Raw genomic sequence first — 16,849 nt, 5'->3', positions numbered from 1 at the left:
TAATAGTGTACTGAGTCCTATTGAAAGCATAAGCATCCAGTTTTGCGAGAGTAGAAGACTATCTTTATTTCAAGCATCATGTCTTCTTCATCCTCAGGTGTGTGTCTAATTTTTGTGAGTTAGTATTGACTCTGGTTAATTGTGATTCTATGTGTTAGTTGATAATCATGTATGTAAGCTATTGTTATAGTTCAATAATGGTTTGCCTTCTAATGTGTTGAACACTAAGTAACCTGGTAACACTTCGCTTTGTCGAAAAAGCTTAATAAAATGAAGAAGTTAGTATTGGCTAACGGAGGGGTTAGTATTGGCTTAACCAAACTAAATATAAAGACAGTCTGTTAGCCATTGATTTTAACCAAACATAATATTGGCTAACGGGGTGGTTAGTGAAGAAGTTAGTATTTATCGCAAGGGTATGAGAGGATTCCGCAAAGAGCATTTGCTTATAAGTTGAGTAGAAGGTCGTCTCTAAGTTGTAAGATCACTTGTATTTATAGGAGTCAGTTTTGTGACGATCAAATCTGCTGAGTGGCAGAGCCTTGATAACATTGCAACTTCTGACATATCCTTATTATACTTGGAATTATCCTTGACTGATACTCAATAACCGTAATGTCTCCGCCACTTCCACATGAATCATGACTCTGAATCTTGTCTCAGTATACGATCAATTCATACTCTATCCAAAAACGAATTTTGATTCTTAAACAGTTAATCCCAATCTACTGTAAACCACTGATCCTCGAACAGTCCTACTTCGACTAAAACTTGGCCCAAATCCTTGACTAGTCTTATGTCCAGGACTCAGCTATTTCAGCCCTACTGCTGCGCTGATACTGCCGAGGATCAAATCGGCCAAAAATTATTAATTTAGGCCCAAATAATTACATAACCTGTGTTCCCAAAACTCATCTTTTTCCATCATTCAGTGCGTCAGGTTTTACCTAGCTGGAAATATAACAGGGACCGGGCCCTATTTCACACTTAATTTCCGCTTCCAACTATATAGGAATTTCGGTTAACATTCACATTATTATCTAAGGTGATTGAGTAAAGGATCTAGAATATATAATGTATAATGATACAAAGAGGTTTGTATTGTTACAAAAAGAAATGGAAGAATCATATTTCCTTCCTTCGGAGATTCATATTGGAATCCCTTCTGTTTTTGGAAAAAACAAATATTCCAAAATTAACTGATGAGCTAGTTTACAAATTTGTAAACGCTTTATCTCTACTAATTAATAAAACACTCACTGTCAACTAAAATTCTATGAAATTACCAGTTTAATCATCTAATTAAAACAGAACATGAATACAAAATATGGGGCAGAAATGTAATTTCACACAACCAAATTTTTATTTTTTTTTTCAAAGCCTCACCTACATGTTATACTAACATATCACTAATTAAACAAATAAAAATAAATAAAAAATAAATAAAAAGCACTTCTCACTCCCACATTCTCTATCATTCTCTTCCTCTCTTCTTCTATTTCAAAACAAAAATAAAAAAATTTCTCACACACTTTATGTGTGCCCATATGCTAGTTGTTTATAAATAGATTAAATACAAAGTTCGGCACATTCTTCCCAACTTTTATGTGATTTTTTTAACAAGGCGATAGCGTTTTAGGATTTTATTTTATTTTTTTGGTCAAAATGTTTATCGGTTAAATAATGAAATTATTCCGATTTTTTTCATACAGAATTTATGGAAAAGATGTCATGAGGTGCAATTAAAAAATAATGATCTTATATAGGGCCGGGTCTCTGTTATATTTCCAGCTAGCTGAAGGCCGACGCATTGGATGATGGAAAGATGAGTTTTGGCAACACAGGTTTTGTAATTATTTGGGCCTAAATTAATAAATTTTTGGCCGATTTGATACTCGGCAGTATCAGCGCAGTAGTAGTGCTGAAATAGCCGAGTCCTGGACATAAGACTAGTCAAGGATTTGGCTTTGATGTGACCAAGTTTTAGTCGAAGTAGGACTGTTCGAGGATCAGTGGTTTATAGTAGATTGGAATTAACTGTTTAAGAATCAGAATTCGTTTTTAAATAAAGTATGAATTGATCGTATACTGAGAATAAATAAATAGGAATTTATAGTTGTATCTCGTAAAAAAGATACTTCTTTTGTAGAATTAAACTGTGTGCTCCATTGTACGATGAGTAAACCGTAAATAAATTGATAAAGAACTTGGTATACCACTAGAAAGTACAAAATTTATACATGTAACAAGTGAAGATAGTTGAAATTCCACCACAAAATCAATTGACAATATAGAAAGTAGCGTAACCTGTTATAAGCCCTTGCATGATGTCCCTCACCAATGCGGGACTTGACCCTCACAATCTCATGCATCTCCTTAAATGTGGCTAATTTTCTAGCCTAACAAGTAGCCAATATAAATGAAGTGACGTGGAGCATATATGACCATTAAACTTCTTACATAATCCACATTACTTTGATACCATAAAAAAAGTTAAGATTTTATCACAAAATCAATTGACATAATTTAGTCCCTCACCGTATTGGACTTAATTTGCCCTCACATTCTGACATAAAGACCTTCTGTGTTTGACACATATATTATTGAGTTCATAATTCAATGAATTGGAGTGTAACATTGAATATTGATTGAGTTTCAGATGCAAGTTTGACTTACGTATGATGTATATAGTACAAGGCACATGGGTGAGGAGCTCTTGAGTCGACCGCCTCCTCCCCTGGTACATTTGAACCCCATGCAAAGGAAGGCTAAATATACAAAATGGTTCTGAGATTTGCATAATTAATAGAAATGGTTTATCATATTATCCACTATCTATAATTTTGGTCATTCTGTTAAAAACTCTTTGGGCAATTTTCAAAACTTCGTAACTCAATCGATTCTTAACTAAATTTGACCCATAATATATCAAAATGAAGATAAGAAAGTGTAGAACAAGATTATACCTACTTGGAAGCCCAATGGTTGGCAGAGATGGCTAGAAAATAGCCTCAAAGGTGACTGGTCCGCTGGAAATCTAGAAAACTCTCCGGAAACTGGAACTCGAGTCGTTTTCCGACAAACCACAACGATTTAGCATTAAGAAATGTACCATTCTCTTCGTCTCATCGAGAAGTATGAATTTTATTTTTGAATCACTTGATTTCGTTTAGCATTAAAGAAGTTATGAACATTTATAGTTTATCCACTTTCCAGCAAGTTTTCCAGTTTTCTTGCGGACTAGTCACCTTTCAGGATACTTGCCGACCATCTCTGGCAACCATTGGGCTTCTAAATAGGTATAAACTTGTTGTACACTTTCCTATCTTCATTTTGATATATTATGGGTCGAATTTGGTTAAGAAACGATGGAGTTACAAAGCTTTGAAAATTGACCAAATAGTTTTTAACGGAATGACCAAAATCATGGATGGTGAACAATTTCAAGAATCATTTTTATTAATTTTTAATTTCATTGATCATTTCTATTGATTATGTAAATATCAGAGATCATTTTGTATATTTAGCCTACAAACGAATGGTAGCGCGTGGTTTGGCTCCTTAAACTTTTCCAGTAAATCGCTAGGTTAGAGTGTGAGTTTGTCCTTCTCCTATTTGACCACGTGCCCAATAGGACACCCCTTCAACTACGTGTCTTTTACATGGTTTTGGAACCCACGTGGAGTACTATGACTTGAGTCAACCGTTGACATGGTTCTAGAAATTTTTTATTCTAACTGGAACACGAATGATATATCATGTATTTTTATATAAATGGTAAAAAATTGTATTTTTTAATTTATTAACTTTTTAACACATATTTTTCATTATTTATATAATAACACATAATGTACTACTTTGTATTCCGATCATATTGAAAAATCCCTCCTATTGTCTGCTCTTGGCTTGTCCAATTCTTTTTTATTTATTTCAACTCATTTGATTGAGTACACTAATGGATGTTTATCAACAAACGATGATAAACTTATATATGCCGCTAAACAATAAATGCAGCTTAATAAATTGGTAGAGTACAAAAACAAAAATAATATTATACAGATAAAAATGAAGATAGGGGTTGATGAGTCAATTTCATACTATATATTTAATTCTATACTTAGCACGCTTTGGTAATTATTTTGATAAAATTTTAATATTTTGTTTTATATTTTTAACAAAGAACATTCGATTTCTTCTAAAGCAAAACATGATCAAACAAAACAGAAAAATTTTAGAGTGATTCAAATTGGAAGATGGTCATGAGTCCCTTAGCTTGTTCGTGTCAAATTTTTTTATTTTTTTATTTTTTTTTATTTTTTATTTTTTTACCGAGTGGTTATTTTATGGCGATGAAATAAAGAAACAGTGTGCGATGCTGAAAAGTGGCGTTTTGGAGTGAGTTATTTTTTTACTGAGGTATCGTTTGGTATGCAGACGGGATGGGACGGAACGGAATGGGACGGGACGGGACGGGACAGGACGGAACGGAGTGGAGCGGGAGTAAAGATGCCCTCAAATGGAAACAAGGAGGAAGAAGAAGGTGACGGAGAGATTATAATTTTGTGTTCCACGGATGTGGAACGAGTCGTTCCAGGGGGTGAGGTGGAACGAAAATTCACCCAAAACTCGTCCCGTGGAACAGCTTGTTCCACCCGTTTTAGGCGCACCAAACGTGGGACGGAACGTCTTGTCCCACTCTGTTCCGTCCCGTCCCACGTACCAAACGGTACCTCAAGGCTTGGGTTATGGAATGGAAATATCTTTTGCGAGGTAGAGCCCAACTTTCATACGGACCAGTCAGGAGCAAAATTTGAATTTAGGAATGGTTTGAGCTGTAAGAAAAATCGGGGTGTGACAAAATGCCTTCTGCTATTTGTGAATTTGTATTAGCTAATGATGTCAAACAAACCAACAAGTTTCATGCTTGTCTAAAAAGAGGTTATATTAGCTTCAAGGTCTTGCAAAAGGAGAAACTATAAAATGGTACTATAATACCACGTGGCAATGCCAAATGGTGGTACTTACTAATTAAATTTAGGCACGTGGAATTATGAGAAATGAATTAAAATGATGTTTAATAGTTCGCTAATTATATCATTAACTCTTCACTGCCTGCCACTGGCTCTCTCATCCCAATCCATCGCCAAACCTCTCCCACTCACCCTTTCTCATCTTCATCACCGGTAGTCCGCCTGTGAGTATCTGCTAATCTCGAAAATTTTATGTCTTTAAAAATCTGCAATGGTGAACGTTTTACAGCCGAAGGGTAGAAACAAAATGAATCATTCTGATTTCTAACAAAAATCTAAACAAGGAGAAAGAAACCGACGTCATCTCTATCTTATTCTCAGTTCATCCTTTTTTATACAAAAATAATTAGCAAACAGTTAATTAATTTTATGTATTAGATAAAGATTAAGGTCTACAACACGAATGGATTAGAAGAGATTGATGTAAACCCTAACTAACACACAAGCACAGGGACCTCCTTGATTCAAATGTTCCATTTAAATTTGGGTAAATTACAGTTTACCCCCCTCAGGTTTGGGGTTGATTGCAACCTCATACAACATTTTTAAAACATTTCAATTTCATACATTTACTTTCATTTTATTTCAATTTCATACATCCCGTTAAAAATTATGTTAAGTACACTGTTTAATTGATGACTTGTTAGTCAAATTTGTTCACATAAATAAAAAAATAATAAACAAATAAAGTTTTAATTATTTAAATAAAAAAAAAATGAGTGAGCCCTACCCCTTTCAATTCTTTGTCATCCCTCACATCCGCCCTTGCCGACTTCCCCATGCTAACCACTACAATCATAAGGGCCTCATCTTCCCCTTCCCTCGGTTCCTGATGCTCTCCAGCAACCTCTCTATCTCACGACTGCTCAATCGGCGAACTAAGATTCGATGATCTGGCTCATCTCCAAGCTTCTGCAACTTCTGCATTCTCTTCCATGGGGCAAGTCGAATTTGCCGAAGCTTTCCTCACGAAGGCAGGCCTTTCCTTCTCTCATTGCATTTCCAGGAATCAAGGTGTCTTTGCTCTGGGAAGATCAATCCAAGATAAGATAATATTCTGATTGCTCATGAAATCTTCTCATCATTTAAGGACAAAAAAGGTAAGTATGGTGCTATGGCTATCAAATTAGATCTTGAGAAAGCTTATGAATTTATTAGAAGAGATTATAATAGAGCTGTTTTAATAAGATTTGGTTTCAACATTCATTGGATTAACTTCATTATGGAATGTATTACGTCCACTTTTTTTCTATTTTAGTTAATGGTAAAGCTCATGGCTATTTTTATCCTTTGAGGGGCATTAGATAAGGTGACCCCCTTTCTCCCTACATATTTATTTTATGTATGAAACCACTGATAAGCAATTTAGACAATTTGGGTGGGTCTCCTAGAAACAATATTGGTCTGCTAACTGCTCCTAGAGGCTTTAGAGTTACAATTCTAATGTTTGTGGATGATTGCTTGATTTTTGCTAAAGCTACCAAAACTGCAGCTAGAAATATTGCCAAAGTGCGTAAAGAATTTGCCCATGCTCCTGGGCAAAAAATAAACTTCCATAAGTCGTCGCCTTATTTTTCCAATAACACTCAGAATCAATCTAGGAATGATATTGTTAACATTCTTCAAATCCAGCATAAAACCACTATTGACAAATATTTAGGGATTCATAATATAATTTTCTGGAAAGACCTGATTAATGCTAAAGAGCTTATTATTAAGGACCAGAATTATCTGGTTGGAAGGTCAATACTCTATCTAAGGCGTGGAGGCTTACTCTTATTAAAGAAAATCTTTCTGGTGTTCCTAATTATACTATGTCCTGCTTTAAATGCCCTGATAAGATTACTAAGGCTATTAAAGAGAATGGAGGGCTAGGCATTAGAAATAGTGCTCACTTTAATAATGCTTGCTTGGCTAAATTATGGTGGAAAGTTCTAACTTAGGATCAAAATTGGTGGGTCCAAATTGTTAAAAATCAGTATTTGAAGAATGATGAGTTTTTGAATAATAAAATTAGACAAAATTATTCATGTGCATGGAAGGGTGTCCTCAAGGCTATGTATGTTGTTAGGATGGGATTGCGTTGGGTTGTTGGAAATGGAGAAGATATTCTTTTCTGGACCCATAACTGGGTTTTTCCTTTCCCGCTCACCAATCTCTTATATAGCACGCAACTTTCTAATGTTGATCATGACATGAAAGTGAGCCAGTTTATTGCTAATGGTCAATGGAATAGACATTTGTTATCTTCTATGGTCGACGTTGATGTTGTTAACAAGATTTGTAGTATTCCTGTGCCTTTAGCCCTTCAAAGTGATCCGTGCTATTGGGGTCCAAATGCTAATGGTAAATTCTCTATCAAGTCTGCTACTTGGTTATAGAATTCTATTAATAATGACGTTAATTCTAGCAATATTCTAAAAAAGACGTGGAACCTTAACTTGCCTCACAAAGTAAAAAAATTTAGTTGGCTTCTCATTTTGGGGAAATTCCAAACCATAGACAATTTAGCAAGATATATTGATAATATGCCTACTACTTGTCCCCTTTGTAACTCATCTTTTTGTTGATTGTGTTTTTGCTAGACAGGTATGGAATAACCCCACCTTATCTAACTCCTTAAAGATGAGTCAAACCCTTAATTTCAATGAGTGGCTAAACTGCCTGGACAACAAAAACATTGATGAGCTAAGTGAGTTGAATACGGTGCTCCTTATTTGTTGGCTAATTTAGAAGGAATGGAACCTTGTCATTTTTCAAAATAAAAATCCGAATTACACTAGAATCGTGATTTCAGTGTTAAGTATGGGTATAGATTATTGTACAGCTAACCTGCTGTTACATGAGGGGTTGTCTGGTAATCAGTTGGCAAACCCCAACTCCATTCGATGGTCCCCTCTCGAAATTAAAAACACCAGTTCTAGTAAAATTTGTTGTCATTTAACCAAATTAAAAACATTTATACTCTTATGTAAACAAATATGAATACACCACTCTAGTAACTTTAGTGCGCCCAATTTTATTGGGTCCCGAATGGTTGCCCAGCCTACATTGGACCTAGGCCGACCCTGGCCTCAATTGATAATAATAGGTTACTTATTTTCCCACATGTCAACAAGTTTTAATTTTGGGTTTTATTTGATTGTTTAAAGATAAATGAGTTTAAGTTTAAGAAACAAAAGTTACAAAGGCCTCACTATGTATGTAGTATATATGTCTTGTTTAAATGAATTTTCTTCGCTAATATAATTTTTTTTTTACATAAACGATATTATCTACACTAAGGGGGAGGAGGTTGGGCTTAGTCTAACAATGGGCTAGCAATAATTTGGTTCAAATTCACCTTTGCCGAGAATCGAACCTAAGACCTCTCACTTACAAGTGAAGAGGAATACTACTAGACCGTAGTACTAAGTGACACTAATATGAATATTTGAACTCTAAAATAATAATGATTTTAACGAAGAAAATCGCTTTTAGTTTGAGTACTATAGAAACTCGAAAGCCACTTAGTACTACAATTATGGTCTAGTGGTATTAGGTTCGATTCTCGTCAAAGGCAAATTGAACCACATTATTGCTAGCCTATTATGAGCGTAAGCCCACCATCCTCCTCCTTAGTATAGACAACATTGTTTGTTCAAAAAAAAAAAATATATATATATATATATATATAACACAGACAGAAAGAAGAAATTAAACAAAAGCAAATGGCTTTATTATATTTCTTTCGACTACAATAGGAGCTCAAGGCCTGACATTTCTCTTTATAGAACGGACGCGCAACGGCTTTGGTATCCAGTCGTACTTTTTGACATAATCGCTATGCTTGATTCTGTACAAGTATATTCCATCCTCTCTAGCATTCCATATGCAATGGACTCCCCCACACTCGTCAATAACACTACTACAATATAGGCTATCACCGGCGGACCAAAAACCGACAAGAAACCCCGATTTCTGTCGGAAATTTGGCAAAAATCCGACATAAAACACTGCAATGTCGGATTGGAATAGCGACGCCATTGCTACCGTCACTAAAGGGCTTCAGCGTCGCTTTGTTCGCTTAATCCGCCACTACGCAGCGTCGGTTTAAAGCGACGCTGATGTTAACGTCGGTTTAAAGCGACGCTAATCAACAATTAACTAAATAAAATATGCGAACTAGTGACGGTTTAAAGCGACGTTAGAGAACAATTAAATAAATAAAATATGCAAACTAGTGACGATTTAAAGCGACACCACCTTTGATAATAATAATTAAAAAAAAAGTCGAAATCTGTTTCTGGATTCGTTCTCAAATAATTATAACTCAAAAAAATTATATAATCGAAATAATAAATTTCAATTTTAGGCCAAAACAAACAATAATAAAAATAATTCAAAAGAAAAATAGTGCCATAATATACAAATGTTTTACATCTAACATTCCATATAATTTACAAAAATTCATCCTCCATGCTTTCCTGTGCTTGCCTTTGTCGAAGACCACATATTTTGTAGCTCCATAGTGCCATATATAATACTAGCAACTCCATGCTGCCATGCTTGCCATCAGATCAGTGCTCCAATACTTTACTACTTCAACATTAAGACCACAGATTAAACTCAGGTTTTATACCTTTAAAAAATTATGGATCTGCGATTTCCAGTGTCCTTGCTCTTTAGATCCAACATGCATAAATACAAAAAAAACAATTAAAAACCAAGAAACAAAAATAAATTTTCAATTTAAGCATAAAACTATTTAGAATACAAAATAGAAACTAAAATTAATAATCATAATAATTTAAAAATGAACCACCTTCAAGCTCTTCCTCCTCGAATTGGAGTTCTTCAGAATGTTGATCTTCAAACTGGTGATCCAAAGCAAACGGGGAAGGAGTTGAGGAAAAAATGAAAAGGAGGAAGAAGGGGACGCACAAATGAAATGGGGAAGGAGAAGAAGAAAGTCTGAAATTGGGGGAGAAATGAAAGCACGGTTGAAATGGGAAAGAGAGGGGTTTAAATATGGGTACTTAGTTTGCGTCCGTTAAAACCGACGCAAACGTCTGACACTTTTTTTGAAATTCACATAGCGTCGCTTTAATGAAACTCGCGTCGCTTTAATGAAACTAGCGTCGCTTTAAACCGACACAAACTTCTGACACTTTTTGAAATTCACATAGCGTCGCTTTAATGAAACTTGCGTCGCTTTAATGAAACTAGCGTCGCTTTAATGAAACTAGCGTCGCTTTTAACCGACGCCAACTTCTGACACACTTTTTGAAATTCACATAGCGTCGCTTTAATGACACTAGCGTCGGTTAAAACCGACACTAAGTCTCTCCATCCATTCAAACAAGCGGGAAATTTCCCGCCTAATATTTCAAATACTATAATTTTATATATATTAATTTTATAACCCTAAAAAATACTATAATAATTATATATATTAATGTAACAATTTTATACCCCTAAAAACTATAATAATTATATATATATATATATTAAATTAAATTTTAAAAATTGGTGACCGTTGGATCAGTTTCAATATACATACCATTCAATTTCTTTAAGTGTTATACATACAAAATAAATAAATTTAAATCTACTTAATAAATATATATATACACACACACACCATTGAACTTGATGGGATACAAATTCTATGGAACTTTTCGATGGTTATAAAACGAAAAACTAATTTAAATCAATATGTCGCTTAAAAGCGACACTGGGTTTCAAAATATTTAAAAAAACTAATTTAAATTGAAGATCGAATTCATTCATTCTATTCATATAGGGTCAAGGAATGAAGCTGTAAAAAATCATCAAAATCGGAGTTAAAATAACCGTTAAATCGTGATTTTTCGTTTATAACCGTCGAAAAGCTTTGTCCCGTTACTTGATCTCTGAATGTTTGTTTTTTGTGATTTTTTGCTGATGTGATCTTGAAGCATATGCAAACAAGTTTGACGGTTGGGATCGTTGAAATTAGTTTCCGAGAATTCGTATCCCATCAAAACAATAGATTGACTAATACTTAGAGTTTATTTATACTTTCATTAAGTATAACATAAGATTTTGTGGTATCTACTTGTGTAAATATTTTAATTTGAAGATCGAATTCATTCATTGTATTCATATAGGGTCAAGGAGTTTAGCTGTAAAAAAACATCAAAATTGGAGTTAAAATAACCGTTAAATCGTGATTTTTCGTTTATAACCGTCGAAAAGCTTTGTCCCGTTACTTGATCTCTGAATGTTTGTTTTTTGTGCTTTTTTGCTGACGTGATCTCGAAGCATATGCAAACAAGTTTGACGGTTGGGATCGTTGAAATTAGTTTCGGAGAATTCGTATCCCATCAAAACAATAGATTGACTAACACTTAGAGTTTATTTATACTTTCATTAAGTATAACATAAGATTTTGTGGTATCCACTTGTGTAAATATTTTAAATTGAAGATCGAATTCATTCATTCTATTCATATAGGGTCAAGGAATGTAGCTGTAAAAAATCATCAAAATCGGAGTTAAAATAACCGTTAAATCGTGATTTTTCGTTTATAACCGTCGAAAAGCTTTGTCCCGTTACTTGATCTCTGAATGTTTGTTTTTTGTGATTTTTTGCTGATGTGATCTCGAAGCATATGCAAACAAGTTTGACGGTTGGGATCGTTGAAATTAGTTTCCGAGAATTTGTATCCCATCAAAACAATAGATTGACTAACACTTAGAGTTTATTTATACTTTCATTAAGTATAACATAAGATTTTGTGGTATCCACTTGTGTAAATATTTTAATTTGAAGATCGAATCCATTCATTGTATTCATATAGGGTCAGGAGTGTAGCTGTAAAAAATCATCAAAATCGGAGTTAAAATAACCGTTAAATCGTGATTTTTCGTTTATAACTGTCGAAATTAGTTTCATAGAATTCGTATCCAATCAAGTTCAATGGTGTGTGTGTGTATATATATATATTAAGTAGATTTAAATTTATTTATTTTGTATGTATAACACTTAAGAAATTGAATCGTATGTATATTTAAGCCAATCCAATGATCACCAATTTTTTAAAATTTAATTTAATATATATATATATATATATATAATTATTATAGTTTTTAGGGATATAAAATTTAATTTAATATATATAATTTAATATATATATATATATATATACACACACTTTATGTCGCTTAAAAGCGACACTAGTATTTAAAAATTATTAAAATAATGTTTACGTCGGTTTAAAAGCGACACTAGTATTTAAAAATTATTAAAATATATGTTTACGTCGGTTTAAAAGCGACATAAACATTTAATAACGCTTATAAGCGACAGTAAATCCGACGTCATGTTCAGTTAGTGTCGCAACTGCCTAATCCGCTACTATATTAGATTAAAGCGACACCACCCTCCGACACTATAGCCCCCTTTTGTAGTAGTGTAAGTGGATCCTCAGAAATATATGCTTCAATTTCGACATGGCCAACCACTGAGTTCATGCTACAATTCCAATAGGTGTTAACTACAGAACGAAATTCAAATTCAAGCTGTTCTCCCTTGGTAGAAAGAGTGCGATCAATTACATCGTCTGCAGAATAACAATGGACGTCCAGTCGTTTAGCTTCGAGATCGTTGACAACGCGCACAAAGTGCTTCTTCCCAGGGAAGATATCCGAGGTACTAGGGCAAATGGAGAAGGCAAGAAAGAGTAGAGAATAGGAGAACTGGCGTAATATTGTTCCTTTCATTTCACTAATTCTCAATGTGTTTTGACGTAGTATACTTCATTCTAGCCATTCGTTTTTATAGCAAAAGGATGCAATCTTTTTCTTGTAAAGAATAAATTTTGGTATATCCTATATGGTATTTTAGGTCTTGTTTGGTATGGAGGATTGAATTCAAATGAATAGTCTAGTACATTCAACGCATCTTGAAGATTGAGGAGACAATTCAGTCTAGCTATTCGTTTTTATAGCAAAAGGATGCAATCTTTTTCTTGTAAAGAATAAATTTTGGTATATCCTATATGGTATTTTAGGTCTTGTTTGGTATGGAGGATTGAATTGAAATGAATAGTCCATTACATTCAACGCATCTTGAAGATTGAGGAGACAATTTTCATTTTTAAGACATTGAGAGAATTTTTACTTTTATTTTTTTTATTTATTTATTTTGTTTATTTATTTATTTTTTTAACAAACGATATTATGTACATAAAGCGGTGGGGAAGTGGGCTAAGTGTCACAATATGCTAGCAATAATGTGGTTGAAATTCACCTTTGTCGAGAATCGAATCTAAGACCTCTAACTTACAAGTGAAGATAATGTTACTCGACCGTAGCACTAAGTGACAAGAGATTGAGAGAATTAGACATGAAGAAAACATATCCTTTAAATCCTCCATCATTTTGAAGAGGATTGAAATGGATAAATTTTGTTATTTAGCAATCCATCTCCTACTCCCATTAAGTTGATTAGATTTTTTTCATTTCTTTCCTTTAACATACCTTAAAGATAATGTCTTATCCATTTCAATTCAATCATTTATGGCAAACGAAGCCTAATGAATCAATATCCATGGAGTTTCATGATCTCCGGAATCAGACAAGGATGATACATATAGAAAGTGAGATATATTCAACCCAAATCCAAGAACAAAACCAAAACGCCTCATTCATGCTGCAGCGCCTTACCATGGTTTCGAGATTGACAAAGAGTGATGGACGCAGATGCTTGCCGTTTAACATTTCTAACAGTTCAAATCTTCAAAGTAATTCCAAATTGTAACGTTTGCAGTGGAGCCGAATTTGTTGCTCTCAGTAAAGGCAGTCACGCATTCAAAAGGGCAAGACTCCAGTTTCTAGACAGTGGCAATTGGGCTAAAATATGAGAACAATACCTAGATGTCCATGTGGCAGCTAGGTTTATGACGTTGGACCGGACCGTAACCTTCTAATTTGTTGTAGGTTTATGAAGACTTGTTGACACGTTGTGTTTACGTTTTATATTATTGTCTGTTTGACTTTCATTGAATGTATTGCTTGAGTTGTGAATCAGTTGCCAGCTAAAAATATAAGCCTCTTGCTATTTGTGAATTTGCATTAGCTAATGATGTTACCAACCCACAAGTTTCAAGTTTATCTAAAAAGTGGTTATGTCAGCTTCAAGATCCTGCAAAGAAAGCTAATAAAAATTCTTGGTTAATTCCTCAGAGAGCTTTTGATTTATGTGAAATCATTTGCAATTCTTACAAAATCTGACAAATTTCACTACTAAATTAAACAGTTTGCGCGACAAGAGAGATTTTGTCGCACAAATCATTATTAGGTTGCACAAAAACTATGGCGACCAAAAAATTGTCGCGCATATTTTGTTGCACAAAGGTCGTGAAAAAAGACATTGCGCGACGAACAATTTCAAACTTGCTGTGCAAAAAAAAAATTGTGTGACGCTTTAATATTCGTCGTGCTAAAGTTACACAGACGAAGGTTTTCGTCGTACAATATAAAAGGGTATAAGTGCGCTTTGTGACAAAATTTTCGTGTTGACAATCAAAACGTGATATCAACGATCCAAACTATCTTTTTCAATTCACTATGAGATCATGTTTTAAAAAAAGAAGCTCCATAAAAGGGTTTTCGATGATGGAAAATTAAAGGGTAAATGTAAACGACAATCGGATGGTTAGAGTTTGTCGCTAAGGTTTATGCATCATGGTATCGAGCATTGGAGTTAACTCCTTCACAAAAATTGTAAGCCATGTTATTACGAGCGGTTCTATATTTTTTTGTATTTTTACACACTTGTAAACTAATTATTACTATTTTTTTTAATTGTATTGAAGTCATAGGAAAAACACTATTCACAAGGGTTTGGAGTGTTTCAAAAATACAAATGACGATCTAACCATCGCTAAAGCGTAGAGTATGTGGTCTTGAATGTTGGTATATTTTTTTGTCTCATTTTCTCATTTCTACGTTAATTATAATGAATTTTTATTAATAATCACTCCCCATAAAAACACTGTTCATGAGTTTGGAGGGTTGTAAAAATCCAAATGATGATGAATTAATTGTCAAAGCATAAAAGGATGCAATCACAGGCGTTGTCATATTTTTTTTCACATTTTTCACACTTGTTAATAAATTATTATGATTTTTAATCGTGCTTTAGTATTTTGTAGGAAAATCAAATTATATGAAGAAAATCATAATAGTTAATTTATAAGTGTGAAAAATGTGAAAAAATTTGGTAACGTTTGTGATCGCATCATCTGCATTTCGGCAATGATTATATAGTAAGGGGTGTGATCAGGAAGAAGCATCTAGGAAAAAAAGGGTAAAGATTATGCATACATGTGGCAGAAGAGGATATAATGACAGGCCCAAGCGGATCAACTTGAATGATTTCAGAGGATCTAAGAGAGAATCGCACGCCGAACTTGCACACGAGATTGCGCATGTATTACGGAACAAATGTCCTACGGCCAAGTGGGCGTCTTGGAAGAATATATTAGCAGTAAGTGGGAGTTAATATATTAGTAATTGTTTTTGTTATATAATATATTGTAATGTGAATTTGGAATTATTTTTTGCATAAAAGGAGTGGTATATTATTGATCAAATGGAGCCCAACATGATTTTTCTGGATGATATATTCAAGTGGCATTATCAGCAATGGAAGTTTGATGTAACCCGATATGGAGAAGCACCACCAGCAGACTACAGTTATGGTCTAGTGGTATTAGGTTTAATTCTCATCAAAGGCAAATTTGAACCACATTATTGCTAGCCTATTATGAGCTTAAGCCCACCTTCCACCTTAGTGTAGACAACATTGTTTGTTGAAAAAAAAAAAATATATATATATACAACACAGACAGAAAGAAGAAATTAAACAAAAGCAAATGGCTTTATTATATTTCTTTCGACTACAATAGAACCTCAAGGCCTGACATTTCTCTTTATAGAACGGACGCGCAACGGCTTTCGTATCCAGTCGTACTTTTTGACATAATCGCTATGCTTGATTCTGTACAAGTATATTCCATCCTCTCTAGCATTCCATATGCAATGGACTCCCCCACACTCGTCAATAAGTGGATCCTCAGAAATATATGCTTCAATTTCGACATGGCCAACCACTGAGTTCATGCTACAATTCCAATAGGTGTTAACTACAGAACGAAATTCAAATTCAAGCTGTTCTCCCTTGGTAGAAAGAGTGCGATCAATTACATCGTCTGCAGAATAACAATGGACGTCCAGTCGTTTAGCTTCGAGATCGTTGACAACGCGCACAAAGTGCTTCTTCCCAGGGAAGATATCCGAGGTACTAGGGCAAATGGAGAAGACAAGAAGGAGTAGAGAATAGGAGAACTGGCGTAATATTGTTCCTTTCATTTCACTAATTCTCAATGTGTTTTGATGTAGTATATTTCATTCTAGCTGTTCGTTTTTATAGCAAAAAGATGCAATCTTTTTCTTGTAAAGTGTAAATTTTGGTATATCCTATATGGTATTTTAGGTCTTGTTTGGTATGGAGGATTGAATTGAAATGAATAGTCCAGGACATTCAACGCATCTTGAAGATTGAGGAGACAATTCGTTCTAGCTATTTGTTTTTATAGCGAAAGGATGCAATCTTTTTCTTGTAAAGAATAAATTTTGGTATATCCTCTATGGTATTTTAGGTCTTGTTTGGTATGGAGGATTGAATTGAAATGAATAGTCCTAGTACATTCAACGCATCTTGAAGATTGAGGTAGACAATTTTCATTTTTAAGAGATTGAGAGAATTTTTACTTTTGTTTTATTTTATTT

At 34.0% G+C, this 16,849-nt stretch overlaps 1 protein-coding gene and 1 long non-coding RNA gene across 2 annotated transcripts; both read right to left on the bottom strand.

The window, feature by feature from the left end:
* Window positions 1-9,410: 9,410 nt before the first annotated feature.
* Window positions 9,411-9,949, bottom strand: LOC125480785. Its single transcript, XR_007261046.1, has 2 exons — window positions 9,835-9,949; window positions 9,411-9,692 (listed from the first exon to the last, which is right to left on the bottom strand). It is a non-coding gene; the product is annotated as an uncharacterized LOC125480785 (long non-coding RNA).
* Window positions 9,950-15,970: 6,021 nt separating this feature from the next.
* Window positions 15,971-16,429, bottom strand: LOC125480803 (S-protein homolog 1-like). The gene has a single exon (XM_048591928.1). It carries the CDS (start codon window positions 16,427-16,429, stop codon window positions 15,971-15,973), a length of 459 nt encoding a protein of 152 aa, XP_048447885.1.
* Window positions 16,430-16,849: the final 420 nt, after the last annotated feature.

This window comes from the organism of the source record quoted next, unplaced genomic scaffold (assembly GCF_019419815.1).
Source record: "Pyrus x bretschneideri cultivar Hongxiangsu unplaced genomic scaffold, Pyrus_bretschneideri_v1 Contig36, whole genome shotgun sequence".
Classification (NCBI taxonomy): Eukaryota; Viridiplantae; Streptophyta; class Magnoliopsida; order Rosales; family Rosaceae; genus Pyrus; species Pyrus x bretschneideri.
Note: the sequence above shows the minus strand (reverse complement) of the source record. Positions and strands in the feature narration are given on the sequence as shown.

Coding starts and splice junctions, on each gene's coding strand:
- LOC125480803 (XM_048591928.1), bottom strand. CDS start 16,429: ATGAAAGGAACAATATTACGCCAGTTCTCCTATTCTCTACTCCTTCTT.